This window comes from Monodelphis domestica, chromosome 1 (genome assembly GCF_027887165.1).
Source record: "Monodelphis domestica isolate mMonDom1 chromosome 1, mMonDom1.pri, whole genome shotgun sequence".
Lineage (NCBI taxonomy): Eukaryota > Metazoa > Chordata > Mammalia > Didelphimorphia > Didelphidae > Monodelphis > Monodelphis domestica.
Genome location: NC_077227.1, coordinates 317264696 through 317284787, shown reverse-complemented (window position 1 = coordinate 317284787; position 20092 = coordinate 317264696). Strand labels below are relative to the sequence as shown.

Here is a 20092-nt window from a genome sequence, read left to right as displayed (position 1 = left end):
AGGGCCATGTCTGAGAATGGGGGGCAGGGGATAGGAAGCAGGTGGCATCAGCTCTGCCTGAAGGGATACAGAGCCTGGCATTTTTCTTCTAGCTCTTCCTCTCTGATGAGCTGTCTCCATGGTACCTGGGCCTTGCCTGAGGCTGTGCCAGCTGCTTTGGGCTTCTGTGGAGAAAGGGCTGCCTGTCTAGGTCTCCACCTTGGCTCAGCAAATTGGGCCTGAGGCAGTGGGGCACAGAGGAACAGGTATTGGATTTAGAGTCAGAAAACCAGGGTACAAATTCCATCTTGGCTATTTACCACCTATATGACCTTGGGCCACACTGGTCACTCCTGTTAGTTCTCTAATGTATCTATAAATTAATAGGTTGGACTAGACAATTGACATGATGTCTTCCTGATCAAAATTCTATGGTGAAGGGAACAGCAAGGAGGATTAGCATATTAAGAGTCTGACCCAGAGATGGGAGATCCTGGGTTGAAATCTAGTCTTAGACACTTGGTAGCTGTATGACCCTGGGTTAGTAACTTAACTCCCATTGTGCCTAGCCCTTACTGCTTTGGAACCATACACAGTATTGATTCTAAGATAGAAGGTTGGATTTAAGGACTTTTTTTAACATTTGTTTTCTAACATTTTTGAGTTCTAAATTCTCTTCTTCCCTCCTTCCCTTTCCCTACTCCCTAAGGTAGATAACTATCTTTTTCAAAAAATCACTTCCTGGTGACCAATACTGTGGCAATAAGCTTCTTCACACTTATCTAGGCCTAGTCCTTGGATTACAGATACAGTGTCCATCCCCTGCAGTGTGCTATAATGGAAGCAACACCAGACTTGGAGTCCAGAAAGACAAGTTGATTGGAATTCTACCTCTAACTCTGCTGGTTGACCTCTCTGACCTTTGGCATTCTCATTGGCAAAATCAAGCGAATCATACTCTTAGTACCTGTTCCCAAAGGGTTAATGGGGAGAGGAATGTTCTTGGAAACCAGCCATATAAATGTCAGCTTTTGTTATTATCACTCACTACATTTGCAAAGCACATCATACTTTTTCAAGGGACTGGCATTTTGTTTAATTTGATCCTTGTAACCATGCTGCAAAGTAGGTAGGGCTGGTCAGTTCGATAAACATTTATGTAGTGACTACTATGTGCAAGGAACTGTCCTCAGTTTACAGAAAAGAATAATGGTTTCCATTTCTCAAGAATTTTTCCTGTTATTGGAGATAATGGTTTTTAGTAAATCACCATCTTATGCTGGCATCAGTAAATCTCCGGAATGAGAGGGTAAGGGAACTGCTATGCACTGTCATATGCCCATAGTCACCATTATTATCACATCACTGCCACCATCATCAGAGCAGAGATTTATAGCTAGAAGGGACCTTAACTGCTGCAGAGTCTCCCCCTTCTTCCCTTCTCCCATTTTACAAATCAGAAAACTAGGGCACAGGGAATTTAACAGATTTGCCCAGGATCACACAGCTAATATGTGATTTGAATTCAGGTCTTCCCATCCACAAATCTAGTGTCTAATCCACATTCTATGTACCTTTCACTATCCCATCTCATAGTGGTCATCACTATTCTTTATTATTGTCATCACAATAATCACTATTAATATCACTATTATTACTGTCACCATTAATTATGAACATTACTAGGTTCATGGCCATCATGGCCATCACTGCCATTGCTAACAACTCTTGCCATCAACTAGAAGAGTTACCAGGTCAGATAGATTAAATATCTTGCCTTTTACCATATCCATAGGACCAGGCAGCCCCTACCTTCTACTCAAAACTTAATGTCACTTTGCTGCAGTATCTCTAGTCTTATCCCACCAGACATCATTGGCCTTTTCCTCTTTATCCCAAATTGGTATTTCTGCCTCATTCTTGATTTTGTTCTCTCTCTCTCTCTCTCTCTCTCTCTCTCTCTCTCTCTCTCTCTCTCTCTCTCTCTCACACACACACACACACACACACACACACACACACAGTTTCTCAAACCTGAGATATGCTCTTTTCCTCTCTGGCTTTTACTCCTACCCATCCTACAAAGCCTATTTCAGGTGCTGGTTCTTCTGTGAATTATTTCTTATTATTTCCAGCTCTAAATGGTCCTTACTTCTTCAGATTTCTTCTCCCCACCTATGATATTTTATTTTTCCAATTATAAGTAAGAACAATTTCCAACATATTTTCCCCAAAATTATAAAATCTGAATCATCTCCCTTCCTCCCTTCCAAGGAAATGGTAAGCAATTTGATCTGGGTTTTACATTTATTATGCAAAACATACTTCCATATTGGTCATTGTAGTAAAAGAATACTCATATAAAACCAACCTCCCCAAATACAAACAAATAAACTAAAGTGAAAAATACTATATTTTGATCTGTCTCCAAGAGTTCTTTCTCTGGGGGTGGATAGCGTTCTTTGTCTTGGTTCCTTGTATTGTTGATAATAGTAAGTCTTTCACAGTAGATCATTGTACAATATTGATGTTACTGTGTACAATATCCTCCTGCTTTTACTTATTTCACACTGCATCAGTTCATGTAGGTCTCTTTTTTTCTGAAATCATCCTGCTCATCATTTCTTATAGCACAATAGTATTCCATCATGATGATGTTTTATCCATAATTTGTTTATCCATTTCTCAATTGATGGATATCCCCTCCATTTATAATTCTTTTTACCATAAAAAGAGCTGCTATAAATTTTTTTTGTGAAATCAAGCCCTTTTCCTCTTTTTAAAACCTCCTTAGGATACAGACTTAAAAGATATATCCTGTAATGAAAAGATCATAGGGTATGCACAATTTTATAGCCTTTTGGACATAGTCCCAAATTGCCCTAGGTGGAGGGGGGGGGTCAGGAAGAGCCAAGATGGTAGCTTAGTAGCAGCAAAAGTCTAAATTGCTCTGATAATCCTTCCAAACCAATCTTCCCACTCCTCCTCCTCCCAAATACTCTAGCTTCTGAAATTGGACATAGGCTAACTTCAGGATTCCAGGATGCAGGCTATACGAGAAAAAGAGTATTTGTGACCCACACTTTGAAGTTCCAGGTCCTGGCACCAACCCATAGTGAGACCTGGAAGTCCATAGGGCTGAGCCATTTCAAGCCTGCCCTACTGCAGTGCAGACCTAGTCTCATAGCAAAATAGCTCATATTTCTGAACCCAGCAAGCCAGCAGCAAAGGAAACAGAGTCAGCAAGCAGCTTTCAGAATTCCCAGGCCACAGGCAGAAAATGGCTGGGGAAATGAGCAAACAGCAGAAGAAACATTTAACACTTGAAAATTTCTATGGGGACAAATAGCAAAGCACAGAACCAACAGGGGATGGTGAAATTCAAGCAACCACATGTGAAACTTTAAAAAAATAATGGCAATTGGTTTCAAGCTCTGGAAGAACTTAAAAAAAGAATTCAAAAATAAAATAAGACAGGTTGAAGAAAATGGAAAGAGAAATGAAAGTAATACAAAAAGAAAATAACAGCTTAAAAAGCAAAATTAGTCAACTGGAAAAAGAGGTAAAAAAAATCCAGTGAAGAAAAGAGTTCCATGAAAAAGAGAAGGGACAAAAAGGAAAAGGAGAATCAAAAGGCCATGGAAGAAATTTAGTTTTTAAAAATTATAATTGGATAAATGGAAGTTAATTACTTCACAAGACATCAAGAAACAAAACAAAATCAAAAGAATGAAATAATAGAATAAAATATGTAATATCTCATTGAAAAAACAACTGACCTAGAAAATAAATTTAGGAGAGGCAATTTAAGAATTATGGTACTACCTGAAAGTCATGAACAACAATAACAACAAAAACCTAGATATCATAAAAATTATCAAAGAAAACTGCCCTGATATTCTTGAACAAGAGAGTAAAATAGAAATAGAATGAATGTGCAGATCACCTCCTGCAATAAATCCCCAAATGACAACTCCTAGGAATGTTATAACCAAGATCAAGAGTTCTCATGCCAAGGAGAAAATGTTGCAAACAGACAGAAAGAAACAATCCAAATATCATGGAGCCTCAGGCAGGATTACACAGAATCTAGTGGCTTCCATATTGAAAAATCAAAAGGAATGGAATATGATATTCTAGAAGGCAAGGGTACTGGGTTTATAAACAGGAATCACTCACCCATCAAAACTAACTATACTTTTTCAAGGAAAAGTGTGGTTATTTAATAAAATGGAAGATTTCCAGGCATTCCTGAAGAAAAGACCAGACTTAAACAATTTGATGTCTAAATATAAAATACAAGTGAAACATAAAAAAGCAAATAAGAAAGAAAAAATTTACTAAAGCTTCAATAAGATCAGATTGTTTATAATCCTATAGGGAAAGATGATATCTGTAACTCTTAGAAATTATCATTATCATAGTAGTTAGGAGAGGTATACATAGACAGGGGGTGTTGAAGTAAGCTGTTTAAGATGATATGTTCAAAAAACTAGGGCTGAAAAAGAGGATTGTACTAAGAAAAATGGGGAGAGAGAAGTAAAATGGAGTAAGTTATATCAAATTGTCCTCTAGAATAGTTGGATCAGTTCACAATTCCACCAACAATGTGTTAATATCCTAATTTTGCCATATCTCCTCCAACATTTATCACTTTTTTAAATGTCATATTGGCCGATCTGATAGGTGTGAGGGGGTACCTCAGAGTTGTTTTAATTTGCATTTCTATAATCAAGAGTGATTTAGGACATTTTTTCATATGATTATTGATTTTTTCATCTGAAAACTGATCCTTTGATTATTTGTCAATTGGCTTGTATTCTTATAAATTTGACTTACTTTACTATATATTTGAGAAATGAGACCTTTTTTGAGAAATTTGTTATAAATTTCCCCCCAATTTGTTGTTTCCCTTCTAATCTTGGTTACATTAGTTTTGTTTGTACAAAAACTTAAAAATTTAATGTAATCAAATAATTAATTTTACATCTTGTAATCTTTCTATTTCTTTTTTGATCATAAATTCCTTTTTCTACAGATGTAAAATGTAAACTATTCTATATCCCCTAATTTAGTTATGGTATCTCCCTTTATGTCTAAATCATGTACCCATTTTAACCTTATCATGGTATAGGATGTTAGTCTAAATGGTTTCTGCCATAGTTTCCTAGTTTTCCTAGCAATGTTAAATAGTAAGTTTTTAATCCCCAAAGCTGGAATCTTTGGATGTATCAAATACTAGATTGCTATGGTCATTTACTCCTGTAAATAGTGTATCTAATTTATTCCATTGATCCACCATTCTTTTTATTAGCCAATACCAGATTGTTTTGATTATTGCTTTATAGTATAGTTTGGTATTTGGTACTGCTAGGCCATCAATCCTTCACATTTTTTTTCATTAATGCCTTTAATTTTATTGACCTTTTGTTCTTCCCAATGAATTTTGTTATTATTTTTTCTAATTCTATAAAATAATTTTTGGTATGGCACTGAATATGTAAATTAATTTAAGTAAAATTGTCATATTTTTATTATATTAGCTCATATTTTCCCAATTATTTAGATCTTACTTTTATTTGTGTGAAAAGTGTTTTGTAATTGTGTTCATATAATTTCTGTGTTTGTCTTGGTATGTACCTTCTCAAGTATTTTATACTATCTAGAGTTATTTTAAATGAAATTTCTGTTTCTATTTCTTGCTATTGAATTGTATTGGTAATGTATAGAAATGCTAATGATGTATATGGACTTATTTTATATTTGGCAATTTTGCTAAAGTTATTAATTATTTCAGCTAGTTTTTTAGGATTCTTGAGTTTTGTCATCATATCTTCTGCAGAGAGTGATACTTCTTCAGACTTCTTAGACCACTGTCCATCTAATTTACATGTCATATTCTCCTTCATATTGTGCTTATGTCAACATCTTATCTATGCTTCTAGACAGAAGGAACTGAGCATGTTTAGCTTGGAATCCACCAGAAAAACTGGGCATAGGCAGTTATTTGGCTCAGTGGACTGAGAGTCAGGCTTGGGCACGGGAAGCCATTTGGCCTCAGAAATCTGGTCTCAGATATTTCATAGCTGTGGGATCCTGGGCAAGTCATTTAACTCCCATTGTCTAGCCCTTACTAATTTTCTGCCTTGGAACCAATACACAGATGGAAGGTAAGGCCTTTAAAAAAGAAGAGTTGGGTATGTTTATTGTGGAGAAGAGAAGATTGGGGTGAGAGGAGAGTGGGGCATGATGGCTGCTTTCAAATATCTGAAGGACTGTGATGTGGAAGAGGATTAGAATGGTTTTTCTTGACCCCAGAGAGATGAACCAGCAGCAAAAGATGGGAGTTGAAAAAAGCTGATTTAGACTTAGTGTCAGAAAGAACTTCCTAGAGCTGTCTACAAGTGGAATGGGCTACCTTGAACTGGTAAGTTCCCCTTTCTTAGAGGTTATTAAGCAGAAGCTAGATGTTCTCTTGTCAAGTATGTTCTAATGGGGATTCTTTTCATATATAAGTTAGACTACTTGGCTCCTGAGCTCCCTACCATCTTTCCAATTCTGTAATATTTTGGGGTCTTTCTAAGCATAGAGAAATTTTCTTCTTTAAAAAAAAAAAAACCAAAACCCTTATTTTCCATCATAGTGGTTCCAAGGCAGAAAAGAGGGTGGCAGTTAAAGTGACTTGCCCAGGGTTACATAGCTAGTGTCTGAAGTCATATTTGAATCTAGTACCTCCTATCTCTAGGCCTGGATCTCAATCCACAGGGCCACCTTGCTGCCCCTGAAACAATCATTTCCAACACATGATCTCCAAAACCACAAGATATAAATTGTCTCCTTTCTCCCCTCCCCAAGATTCCATACAACTTGATCTGGGTTATACATGTATGATCATGTAAAACATTTTCATATTGGTCATTATTGTAAGAGAATACTTGTATAAAACCAAACCCCTCAAATAAAACACAAATAAACTAAAGCAGAAAAATAGTTTGCTTTAATCTACTTTGATCAGACTCCACCAGTTCTTTCTCTAGAGGTGGAAAGCATTCTTTGTCGTAAGTCCTTCCAAATTGCCCTGGATCACTGTATTGCTGGAAGGAGCAAAGTTTCTACAGGTGATCTAGATGAGTCTTTGTTTCAGCTTTTTCTATTCTTGGGTCCCAAAGGCCAAAGGCTTTATTCCTCAGGGAACAATGCTGTGCTAACTGAAAACACAAACATTGGAACACTGGGATGCTGACTTACCCTTTGGACATCTAGAGTAGGAAGGGACCACAGAACCCATCTAATCCAGCCCCTTTATTGGAGAGGAAGAAAAGTGTGTGAGGAGACTTGGAGAATGTCACAAAAAATCCACTTTCCAGAACCAATGTTCTTTCTTCTGTACTATAGGGAGAAATTTTGCTTAGAATGTACTAGATGTCTTTCAACAAGATTAATCTCCTCCAACTCTTCAGAATCTTTTAGTGAATTTGCTGAACACCTACTACATGCCTAACATCTGGGGTATCCTCAACTGGTACCATGCTAGCTAGCAAGGTTAGTGGATAAGAATGCAGGACTTGGAGTTAGGAAGACCTCATTTCAAATCTAGCCTCAGACACTTACTAACTGAGTAACCCTGGTAAAGTCATTTACTTTTTTCTGCCTTAGTTTTTTTTCCCCTCTTCTGTAAAATAGGGATAATAAGAACACCAATCTAGGTAGTTTTGAGGATCAAATGAGATAATATTTGTAAAACACTTAGCACAGTGCCTGGCAAATAGTAAGTACTTAATAAATGCTTTTTCCTTCCTTCCTTCTTCTCCTATTTGCTTCCATATTTACTGTGTGAAGGCATCTTGGAATGTCAAACTGGAATGTTAAAGAACTATAGCAACAACAACAAAATCTTCCTGAATCTCCTTCAGGGAAAACAGTGGCTCTTTCCAAACTGATAAAGCAATTTACAAGGGTCTCCCTCTAAACCCACTTTCTGTGCCAATGGTTTGCATCAACAATAGCCTGGATGCATTGCTGGTTTAATGAGAAAATTCCACTTTTCACACCTTTGTATTGCCAGGACCTTCCTTCTTGATTGCCTTTTCACACCTTGGAATCAGCCTCAGCAGTAGAAGGGGCTTGGCAGTAGCCCTCATTCCCCTCCAGCTTCTTGCTCTCAGCGATTAGGGAATATTGCCATCCTGGGAAATTTTGCAGCATCCAAGAATAAACGTGTAGAAAATGATCTCAGAACCTAGACTGTCAAAGTTGGAAGAAGCCTTAGAAACATAGAATCCAACACACTTATTTTACAAATGAAGAAACTGAGGGGAGAGAGTACAAGTGACTTTGTCCAAATTTATGTGTCACAGATGGGATTTGAACACAAGTCTCCTGACTCCCAAGTTCAAGGTTTCTAATGCATCCAACATGAGAATTTGTTTTTCACGTACTGTCTATATACACTGTTCATATTCTTATATCCCTGGATGTAAAGGTCTCAATTACTGTATGTTAGGGAGAATTACCATGTATTTCTGTGCCTGTGATCTGGACCATAGATTTCATTTGGTCTACTGTTTTTTGCATTTTCTATGTTCTTAGGAATTTTTAGGAATGTCTTCCTTTAAAAAAAAAAGAATTTGGTTAATAAATGGAGGGGAAGGAGGCATCTAGGTGGCACCATGATTAGAGGGCCAGGACCAGAGACTAGAGATTCTGGATTCAAGTCTGGCCTCGGACACTTCTAAACTATGTGTCACCATGGACAAGTCACTTAACCCCCATTGCCTAACCTTTACCATTCTTCTTCCTTGGAACCAATAGATGGTATTGATTCTAAGACGAAAGGTAAAGGTTAGAAAAAAATAAGTGAAGGGGAGTAGGGTTGTTTTCCCATGTATATATCCCCCATGACATGAGAATGGGGAGGACTGGATAGTTTGGTGGACTCTTAACTGGCTGTTTACCAATTAGAGGAGTCCTTCAAGGGGGGATGGGACTGAATAATAAGCTCCTAAAACCCTATTTATTGAGCTGCCTGACCAAATTCAGGGTCTCTGGCCATTGAGAGAAGGCCATTGACCTGTGTCACTTTTTTAATTTAATTTTTGTCTGTGTGTGTGTTTTTAATTTTATTTGGTCAATTTAGAACATTATTCCTTGTTTACAAGAATCATATTCTATCCCTCCCTCCACTACCCCGACCCTTCTAGTAGCTGACGCGCAATTCCACTGGGTGTTACATGTGTCCTTGATCAGAACCTATTTCCATGTTGTTGATGTTTGCACTTGGATGTTCATTTAGATGTTCATTTAGAGTCTACATCCCCAACCATATCCCTCTCGACCCATGCAATCAAGTAGTTGTTTTTCTTCAGTGTTTCTACTCTCACAGTTTTTCCTCTGAATGTGGATAGTGTTCTTTCTGCCACCCAAAAGATACTGTTTAACAGCACCAAACTACAGGCTTAAGCCTTTATCAGAAAAGGGGCCTGCTCCAGCTGGAAGGATAACCGTTCCTCACCTGCATGTTGGTGCTGTTATCAGCAGACCCAACACTCCTACTTTGGGCAACCCACCTGCCCAGCCAGCTGCTGCTCCAAATAAAGCTAGAACCCCTGCATCAGGGCCACCACAAAATCAAAGGTTTGCTGTGCAGATGCCACCCTCCCAATCTGCTGTTCCCATACCAGGTAATGAAATGAGTGCCAAGCCAGCTGCTCCAGCAGCTCCTGCTGTTCAGAATGTTATGATTAACCATTCTCTGATGGGGCAAAAAAACATCCTCATCACTACTAATGTGGTATCCCAGAATACCCCAGTTGAGTCACCAAATGCTTTGAAAAGAAAACATGAAGATGACGATGATTATGATAACTTGTAAACAGCTTCATCGGACAGCCTCAGTGCATTTCTAAAGAAGATAAATGTAATCATGTTAATTCATAGGAAAAAAAAGCAAATCGATGTCTGATGTAGTTGTAAAACTTTTTTCTCCCCTTTAAGATTGTTAAACTTTAGTAGGATCTTAAGTGTTTTTCACTAGAACTTGCATGCAAAAAGAATAATTATAACTCAATGTTATTCATCAATATGTTGGAAGATGGAAGGAAGGTCTATTAAGTATTGAATTATTTATGAAGCTAAAGCTGTATGGACTCAATCCTAAATAAAATTTCATTCTCTTGACATTTAAAAAAAAAAAAAACTTCTCATAGATCCCTCAGGGTTGTTCAGGATCACTGCATTGCCACTAATGGGGAAGTCCATTACATTTGATTGTACCACAGTGTATCAGTCTCTGTGTACAATGTTTTTCTAGTTCTGCTCTTCTCCCTCTGCATCACTTCCTGGAGGTCATTCCTCTAGTTTATTATTACTTTGAGCACAATAGTATTCCATCACCAACATATACTACAATTTTTTCAGCCATTCCCCAATTGAAGGGCATCCCCTCATTTTCCAAATTTTTTTTTTGCCACCACAAAGAGCACAGCTATGAATATTCTTGTTTTCATTTTATGGGTGAGTTCATCCCATTCATGTTCAAAGTTATGATTGCCATTTGATATTCTTTCCTAGTTCTGTCCTTTCTTTTGCTATATCATTTTAAACCAGTGGTTTGCTTTTAATCAGTCCCCCTAATCCCCACCCTTAATAAGCTTCCCTTTCTTCCCCCTCCCTTTTTGTTCCTTTCTTATTTTTTAGGGTCTGTTAAGTTCCCTTTCCCCTCTCTTTCCCTCCATTTTTGTACTCCCTGCCCCCCTTAGTTTTCCCTCCTTACTTTCCCTGTAAGAGAGAATTCAATAACCCAATGGATCTAGATGCTCTTCCCTGTCAGAACTGATTTCACTGAGAGTAAGGTTTAAGTATTACCTATTAACACTCTCTTCCTCTCCTTCTTATAAGAGTATTCTTCTCCTCCCCTTCCCATGTGTATCTTTGAGTGATAAAGATTATCCTATTTATTTTATTTCTTCAAGTATCTCTTGATGCCATCTTCGATTCCCCCTTCCCTTTTTCTTTTTTTGCATATCATCTTATATCACTTATTACCCCAATCTCTTCCTGTGAATGATTCCTCTAAATACTATTATAGTGAATATATATTTTGAGAGTTACAAATAACATTTTCCCCATATACTAATATAAATAATTTGATCTTATTGAAACCCTTAAAGAAGAAAGTTTGAATAAAAAAACATTTCTCCCCTTTTCCCTCTTTTTCTTATCTACCTTCCCATGTTTCTCTTGATCTTTGTATTTGGATATCAAAGTTTCCACTTAGTTCTGGTCTTTTCTTTACAAATACTTGGACATCTTCTATTTTGTTGAATGCCCAAACTTTCGCCTAGAAGTATATAGTCAGTTTTGATGGATAGTCGATCCTTGGTTGAAGACCCAATTCTCTTGCCTTTCTGAATATCATATGCCAAGCTTTAGTGTGGAAGCTGCCAGATCTTGTGTAATCCTGATTGGTGCTCCTTGATATCTGAATTGTTTCTTTTTGGCTTCTTGTAAAATTTTCTCCTTAGCTTGGAAGCTCTTGAATTTGGCAATTACATTCCTGGGAGTTGTCTTTTGAGGATTTAGTGTAGAGGGTGTTCTATGAACCCTTTCAATGTCTATTTTGCCCCCTTGTTCAAGAACATCAGGGCAGTTTTCTTGGATAATTTCTTGTAGTATGATGTCAAGATTTCTGTTTATTTTTGGCTTTTCAGGTAGACCAATGATTCTCAAATTTTCTCTGTGTGCTCTGTTTTCCTGATCCATCATCTTTTCAGTGAGATATTTTATGTTTTCTTCTATTTGACTTTGCTTTATTAATGCTTGCTATTTTGCAAGATCATTGGATTCCAATTGCCCAATTCTGGACTTTAAGGACTGATTTTCCTTTTCGGTTTGGCCTATCCTGCTTTTTGTGGCTTCCAGCTGTTCCTCCAATTGGGAGTTTTTGTTTTCTTTGTGAACTATTTCCCATTTTTCTTGCCAGAAGGCTTCCATCTTTTTGATAAGCTCCAATTTAAATTCTTCAAGAGCCTGTGGACAATTTCTATTTTTTGGAAGGTTTTTGTGCATTTATTTGCATTTCCTCTTCTATTTTCTTTGTAGCCTGGGTTTTTCCTCCAGAAAAATTATCCAGGACCAACCCCTTCTTCTTGTTTTTCTTGGTGTTGGGAAGGTGTTGTTCCTGGGCACTGGTTGCCATTACTGTGGTGGTTTTTCTTTCCTTTTCCAGTTAGAAATATGAGTGAGATGGGCAGGCTCTCTGTGTATGGAGCTAAGGAGCAAGGATTTTGGCTGAGGCCAGCTCTTGAGTCTCTGCAGCTTTCACTGTTTGCTATACCTCACTTTTCTATCTCCCTGTCAGTGCCCACAGTCTGTGCTCCTGAGCCTGCTGGGGCCTCAGGTCTATCTGCTCTCAGGGGTAGGTTCTTGGTAGTCTCAGTCAGCTGCCAAGGACCCAGATGTGCCCCTCACTCACTCCAGAGGTGTCCCTCACTCATTCACTGATTCTAGTGCATGCTGGCTCTGGCTGTGGCTCTGTAGGTGGGGTGGATCAGCTCACATTTTGGTGGAAACTTTTTCACCCCCTTACGGTGTGGAAATGCCCAAATCCCACATACCTTCAATGCTGCACCCTACTGTGGAGTCCCTTCATTCATGTGAGTTTTTTTTTTTTTTTGCTTTTTGAGGTAGTCGATATTTGTAGGTGGTGAGGAAAGGAAGAGTCCTGCATCTAGAGTGCCGCCACATTTATCCAGAAGTTCCTCTGTGTCACTTAATTGGTTGAGATGCTGGCCTAACCAACAAACTGGTATAATTAATCTCTTGAAATAATTTTAGTTGTAACACAGATAATTTACTTCTAGTATGGTAGAAAATTGGACCCTCCATGAAGTCAGAAGTTGTGAATTTTTGGCACAGGTCTGATGATACATGATCTCTGGCAAGTCACACCCTGCTCTGGGCCTCTATTTTCCCAGCTGTAAAATGAAAACGACAACCCTTGCATTAAAGGGCTCTTGTAGAGCTGGAGGAAATAAGACATGTAAAGTATTTTGTACAGAAGTTTGGAATAGCAAGAAGAAGGTTGAAGTCCTTGTTTAATATTTGCTCCTTAATTGCTTAATTGCCTCTAAAATCCTTTTGAATTCTAAATTTGATGACCCTGGATCAGAAGCTAATGGCTATCTGTTTGGCTTTGAACAGGTCTGTTCCCCTCTGTGGACTTCCATGTCCCTACCTATAAAAGACAGGTCAGATTACATTTCAAAGGTCCTTCAAATTCTAAAGTTCCATGTTGACTGTCTCTCCTTGCCTTTCCAGGACTAGGGATTATGGGAAAGGAATAGGGAAGTGATAGGGCTAAAGTCCAGGACATGTCCCAAGAGAGAATTATTGGAGAGAACCTCTGATACTAACCTTATTTTCTTACCATTAACTTCTTTGCCTTGAGTAGGCAAAAATATTGGATATTAGTTTCAGTTTCTGGTCTATTGGGCTCAGGTCAAATAGGCCTGCCTCTGTGAACCTTTACTGATTTGATTAGATTTTAATTCAGTTCAGTGGGCCTTGGTTAATTGAAGTTTTCTATACATGGAAATCCTATATTACTGAACATTTATTCATTTATTCATTAAATAAACATTTATTAGTAATTAATTTATATAGTGCATTAAAGTCTGCAAAGTGCTTTACAATGTCATTTCACTTGTTCCTCGTAAGAACACTGTGGGAGTTAAGGGCTATTACTACTGACATTTTATAGGTGAGGAAATAGTGGCATGGAGAAGTAAAGTGATTTGTCACTTATTCCTTCATTGTGCCTCTTCCTCTTCACTCCCCCCTCTCCAAATAGTTTGTATTTACTTCTATTTAGACATGTTATCTCCCCTGATATAAGTATCTGAGGCAGAATTTGAAGGTGGTCTTCCTAATTCCAAGTTCAGTATGGTATCTATTGTTCTACTTGCTCTGCGTAGGGCCCTGTGACCAAAACACTGGGGATACAAAGATGGACATGTACGTGGACCCCACTACTGAGGATAAAATATTTTGATGAAATTAAAAAATTAAAAAAAACTTTTTAATTTAAAAGAAAGTCCAAAAAGAGGAAGGAAATGCAGGATGGAAAAGTAATGAAGCAATTAGACTTTTAGTCATAGAAGCATAGATACACAGTGCTGGAAAGAACCATTGAGTTCACTTAGTGCAAAGGGACCCACTGATGGGGGCTCCTGGGAATATCCCACTTTATGCAGTTGCAGTGGCTATGACTTCTAAAAAGTTAGAGTTTAGTTATGGGCTCATAAGAATCACATAGATCATTAGAGCTGGTAGGGACCTTTGAGTTCGCCTAGTTCAAAGAGACTCACTGATGGGGGCTGTACTTTTATACAGTGGATACAGCTCCTGAAAGGTTGGGGTTAAATTATGGGCTCATAAGAACCATTCAAACTGTTAGAGCTAGAAGGGACTTTAGTAGATCTTGTCTGATCTCCTCATTTTTACAGATGATGAAAAATGTAACTTGCCTAAGAGAATCCCACAGATAGTAAGTGCCTGAGTCCAAATTCAAATCCAGAGGCTCTGATGCTCTCTTTACCATCCTATGATGCCTTACCAGAAGGCCTGGGCAGAAATTCTAGCCCTACCATTTATATCTCCTATTTCATTTCTTCATTGTGCCCCTTCCCCCTCTAGCCCTAAATATAAGGAAGAAAGTCCTTGAGGACTGGGGCCATTTTGTTTTTGTGCTGGTACCCACAGAACCTAACGTAGTCTGTGGGGGATAAGGCCAATGAAATAACATATATAAAGTAATTTAAAGCGCTGTGTCAATGTGGGTTATTATTACAATGTTATTATTTGGTAAAATGAAGTAGTTATTATTTGGTAAAATGAATTAGATAATTAGATATATCTTGTGCTTTGTGAGACAAACAATCTTGACCTCAGGAAGCTTACAGGCTAGGAATGGAGGCAAGACAGAGTCACCTATATCTGTTAAATGAGGCAGCCTGTGTGGGTTTGGAGCCATTGATTATAATGGGAAAAGCTGCTGAACTTGGGAACTGGGATACTCAGGTTAAATCTCAGCTTTATGATTTTCTGCTAATTCACTTGTGGGGGGTGGCTTCCTCTCCCATAAAACAAGGGGCTTAGAGAGGATGATCTTCAAAATCCTTCCAAAGGTGTGACAGTGTTAATTCCTGGGATTCCTCCACTCACCTCCACCAATCTGAGGAGCTGGAACCACTGTGTAAAGCCGGGCACGCCTGCACTGTGCCACCATAGAGATGTCACTTCTTGCCGCCAGCCCTCAGGTGCCCACAAAACCCAACAGAGCATGCATCCTGTCTGCCACACACCTTCTTATTCAATATGGCACCCTGCGCTCTCAAAGATGGTCTTTTCAGGAAATGCAGGCAGTATTTAAAAGGGCTAATGTTCCTTTAGGGCCTGACACTAAAGCTAATTGCTGGCTAATTGCCCTCTGTGCCCTTTTCACTACACAAGTAGAAACAATGGAGCTAGCTCACTTCCCACACTTTAGCAACCAGGAGCCCTGCCTGGAGTTTTACTTATCCGGTAATAAGCATATTCTGGCTTAGAGCCCCAGTCAAGGAATGGCAGACCCTGAAACCCAGGCCCTAGAAAGCTGAAAAACCTCCCCAAATAGTTCTGTGACTGACTGTATTTGTTGGACCAAGCAGCTGAGTGTGGAGGGGACATACCCACAGATTCTGTGGAGCTCTGATCACCTAGGATTTGGCCATGGTTATTCATTGTTGTTCAGTCATCTTGGGCTCTCTTCATGACCCCACTTGGGGTTTTCTCAGAGTCTGGAGTGGTTTGCCATTTCCTTCTCCAGTTCATTTGACAGATGGGGAAACTGAGGTAAACAGGAGTAAGTGACTTGCCCAGGGTCACACAGTTAATAAATATCTGAGGCCAGATTTGAATTTAGGAAGATGAATCTTCTTGACTCCAAGCGTGGCACTCTATCCAGTGTGCTATCTGACTGCCCTTTTGGTCATACCCTCCTGAAAGTATCTAGAGTGGCCATGACATCAGTATGTGAAGCAAAACTACTGAGTGCATAACTTTGTTGTTTGTTTGTTATTTAAATCCTTACTTTTTGTCTTAGAACTGATACTATCAGTTTCACTGCAGAAGAGCAGTAAGGACTAGGTAATTGGGGTTAAGTGACTTAGCCAGGCTCACACAGCTAGAAAGTATCTGAGGACAGATTTGAACCCCAGACCTCATGTCTCCAGACTTAGAGCTCTATGTACTAAGCCACCCATCTGCCCCTAGAGTTCATAACATTTTGGAGTAGAATTATAGAATTTAAAACCTGGAACTAAACTTTGGAGGTCATTTAAGTCAACCCCTTCAGTTTTCAGATGAGGAAAAAAAACCCAAGTATTTAAGTGCCCACTATATACCAGGGATTGTACTAAGTTCTGATAGAAAGATAAAAATAACTATCCATTCCCTCAAGGGACATATAGTCTCTTTAGCATTTTTAAAAGAGAAAACTAAGTCCAGAGAGAAGTGACTTGTCTAAGGTCACACAGCAAATTTATGCAACAAGTAGTTCTAAAACTCAAATCTCCTGCTTACCAGACTATTGGGATTATCACTACACCAAACTAATTTGAATTCATTGCTGCCATAAATACTGAAACTTGCTATTTGTAATGTAATAATTATAGCTATATCTTTCTGGTTCTTTAAGCTATTCAGAGATTTTTCATTAACGTTATTGGATGGAATCTCACATTACACCCTATCTAGGACTACAGGCTCCAGGTTGCAAATGAGGAAACTAAGTCCTAGAAAGAGGAAGTGATTCCCTAGATTTCAGATTTCCTGATTTCCATCCCTGGTCTCTTTCTACTATATCTTGGAGAAGCTTTTTCTAAAACAAAGTTTTCTCTCCTACCCACCCTCACCCCCAATCTTTTTTTTCTTTCAAATGAAATTTCTACTATGACAGGAAGTGAAAGGCTGCATATCTTTGGGATGTAACTCAGTATGTATGAAATGTCTGTTAAAGGAGTATGGTGGTGATTAGGAAGCCCCTAAATCAAGTAGCTAGGTGGTACATTGGACAGAGCGCCAGGCCTAGAGTCAAGAGGATTTGAATTCAAATTTGACCTCAAATACTACTTGTGTAATCCTGGTAAGTCATTTAACCCTATGTGCCTCAGTTTCCTCACCTGTAAAATGGACTGCAGAAAAAAAATGGCAAATTGCTTTACTATCTTTGCCAAGAAAACCCTAAATGGAGCATGGAGAATCTGAAATGACTGAATAACAACAACGAGAAATAAGCCCATTGGCAATAGAAATAACCTCATTATAAAAGTATCTTCATTCAGGAAATACTTGAAGAGTCACAAAAAACACAGGATCAAAGAAGTCTGAGTTGGAAGGAACTTTAGGGATCATCCAGTCCAATTCTTGATTTTATAGCCTGGGAACCTGAGGGGCAGAGAGAGTGACTTACCCAAGGTCATGTTTGGGATTCCAACCTAAATTCTCTCATTTCAAATTTAGGGTTATTTCTATTATAATTCTCTGTCTCTTTTTCTTCACGTTTGCTGGTTTAGCCTAAACTATTAGCATCTAGCCTTGATTCTTTCTGGAAATTCTTACCATCTCCAACCTTATAACCATTAATATATCTACCACCACCACCATCTTATATTAACCCACTATCAAATACATAAGCCTATTGTCACCTCTTAACATCATAAATTAGTTGTTTTTCAGTTGTGGCACCATTTGGGATTTTCTGGGCAAGGATGCTGCAGTGGTTTCCTGTTTCCTTCTCTAGCTCATGAGGAAACAGATGAGGAAAATGAGGCAACAGGTTAAGTGACTTGCCCAGGATCACTAACTAATAAGTGTCTGAGGTCGGGTTTGAAGTCAGGTCTTCATGACCCTAGGCCCAGTGTTCTCTCCATTTTGCCATCTTGCTGACCCAGAATCTAGTAATAATTAATCGGCTCCATAATCCTAACCCAGAAGTCACTGTGAGAGAAGAATGTATTGAGTCACAGAGTTTAAACTCAGTCAGTGAGTTGGGTAGTCTAGAAGTGTTGACATCAAATAGAAGCAGGGTTCACCAATCTTTACCTAAGGATCCCTGAGGGTATCCCTGCTTATTGACCTAGTTTTCAAATATAATATTATGCTTTATCTTATTTAATTTATTTTGTTAAGTATTTCCCAGTTACATTTTAATCACATTAAGCCATGTTGTGGGCCACATGTTCCATGTTTGTTGGACACCTTTGGTTCAGTTGATTAGGTCAAGAAAGACCTGGGTACAACTCCCAACCTAGACTTTTACTAGCTTTGTGACTTTGGACAAGTGACTTCGACTTTGTGTTTTTGGTGTTCTCACCTGTAAAATGGGAATAATAATATCAGGGAGTTACAGTACATCCCTCACAGGGTTGACAGAAGTAAGACTCAAATGAGATAACATATGTAGTGCCTACTAAAGGACTATGTTGGATAGAAAGACAAAAGGAATATTATTCAAATAGCATATATCTCAATCATTATCAACTTATTTCATAAGAACTTTAGAGCAACTCTGGATGAAGTAGGTATTATAGATTCCCATTTTATAGATGGTGACATTGAGGTATCCAAAGGTTGTGATTTGCCGGTGACTCCAGAGCTGCTAAGTGTTTGGTCTCTCTTGCCTCCAGGTCCAGATTTCTTTCTGGTAGACCAACACTTTCTACCTCTCTAAGATCACTTGGGTGTCACCAGGGTTCACCATCTCTCTCTCTTACTCCATGGAATTCTTCCCTACTCTTCAAAGCCCCAATAAAATGATAACTCTTCAAGGATCCCTTTTCCTGCTGTTGGTACCAATCATTCCCATAAGATCTTATACACTTTTTATTTTATTTTTAAACCTTTACTTTCTGTTTTAGAATCAATTCTAAGATCTAGAGTTTATAACTAGGGCTTGGCATTCAGATTTAAGTGTGATGACCTTGTTCAATGGAACCCCCAAATTTGCCTTTGTCCTCTGGGACCTTGCCTTTGGGGAAGTCTCAGACTAATCCTTGTCCTAGAATGAAAAATAAACCTTAAAGTACCCAATGATCTCAGCTTAGATAAAATTAGTAGATATAATAGAAGATATATAGAGAGAAGTTTCTCCCATTGTATCTAGGTCTCTCCCAGGTAGTCCAGCCTCTGGTTGAAATCCTCCTTCCCTTGACTCCATTATAAGCCAATCAGTTCTCCTTCCTGCCCTTTATTTCCCCAAAGTGTATATATGACCCCAAGTTCTTCAGTTCATTGAAAAAAATCCCCTTATGAGGGGCACCCCCCCATTCAGTATTCTCCGAGTCCCAGAGCTTGTCTCTGTGTTATTTTGTGCATGACTCTTTGTGGTGGCTGTTAGAGCACTGTCTCCCTTGTTCTGATTAAAGACTTGTTCTTTCTAACTGATGTGGGACCCTAGGTTTACCCTGCACCCCCAAATTATAAAAGTGTTTCAGGCCAAACTGTAAGCAGGAAAATTCCTTTGCTTCCTTGCATTCTTCCTAGCATGTTAAGGCTAAAGAGAGGGTAAGCCTGGATTCTCCCCTGGGTTTCAAGATGGACACATAGATATACCTCCAGCCTGTGCTTTGATACCCTCTAGTTGTACTTAAAGCATCTATTTGTCCCCTAAACTATGAGGGTCACTCCTTATGACTTCAGGACAAAAGACATCTCTCTGACCCCGGTCAGATGACCCATCTTGCCCCCCAACTTATGCCCAGTGCAAACCCTCCTCAAGTCATGTATCACCTGCTGTAAAGTGTATAAAGACCCCAGAATTGATCTCCTCTAGGAAGCCACTTTCCATCTATCCTGTCCTCCCAGCCAAATTCAGCATGAATTCCAAATTAATAAATTTCTCTTTTTATTTCTAGACTAAGTTATGGAGTCTTGCATTCCTACAAAGGATACCCATCCCAAACCCCAGAGGCTCGCCTCAAACCCCCCACAACATAACTACTTGGGTGGTTTTGTTTCAAGGTTGATGTGACTTTCCCAGTGTCACACAGCTAGGAAATGTCTGAGGCTAGATTTG

The 20092-nt window shown here is 38.7% G+C and overlaps 1 protein-coding gene across 1 annotated transcript; it reads left to right on the top strand.

Annotated features, from left to right (window-relative positions):
• Positions 1-1669: 1669 nt before the first annotated feature.
• LOC130457195 (transcription initiation factor TFIID subunit 9-like) lies at positions 1670-9925 on the top strand. Its single transcript, XM_056816383.1, has 2 exons — positions 1670-1733; positions 9384-9925. Exons 1-2 carry the CDS (start codon positions 1670-1672, stop codon positions 9848-9850), a joined length of 531 nt encoding a protein of 176 aa, XP_056672361.1. The 3' UTR covers positions 9851-9925.
• The last annotated feature ends 10167 nt before the right edge of the window (positions 9926-20092 follow it).

Coding starts and splice junctions, on each gene's coding strand:
- LOC130457195 (XM_056816383.1), top strand. CDS start 1,670: ATGGCCATCATGGCCATCACTGCCATTGCTAACAACTCTTGCCATCAA. Junction 1,734..9,383: donor TCAACTAGAAGAGTTACCAG/GTCAGATAGATT, acceptor GAATGTGGATAG/TGTTCTTTCTGCCACCCAAA.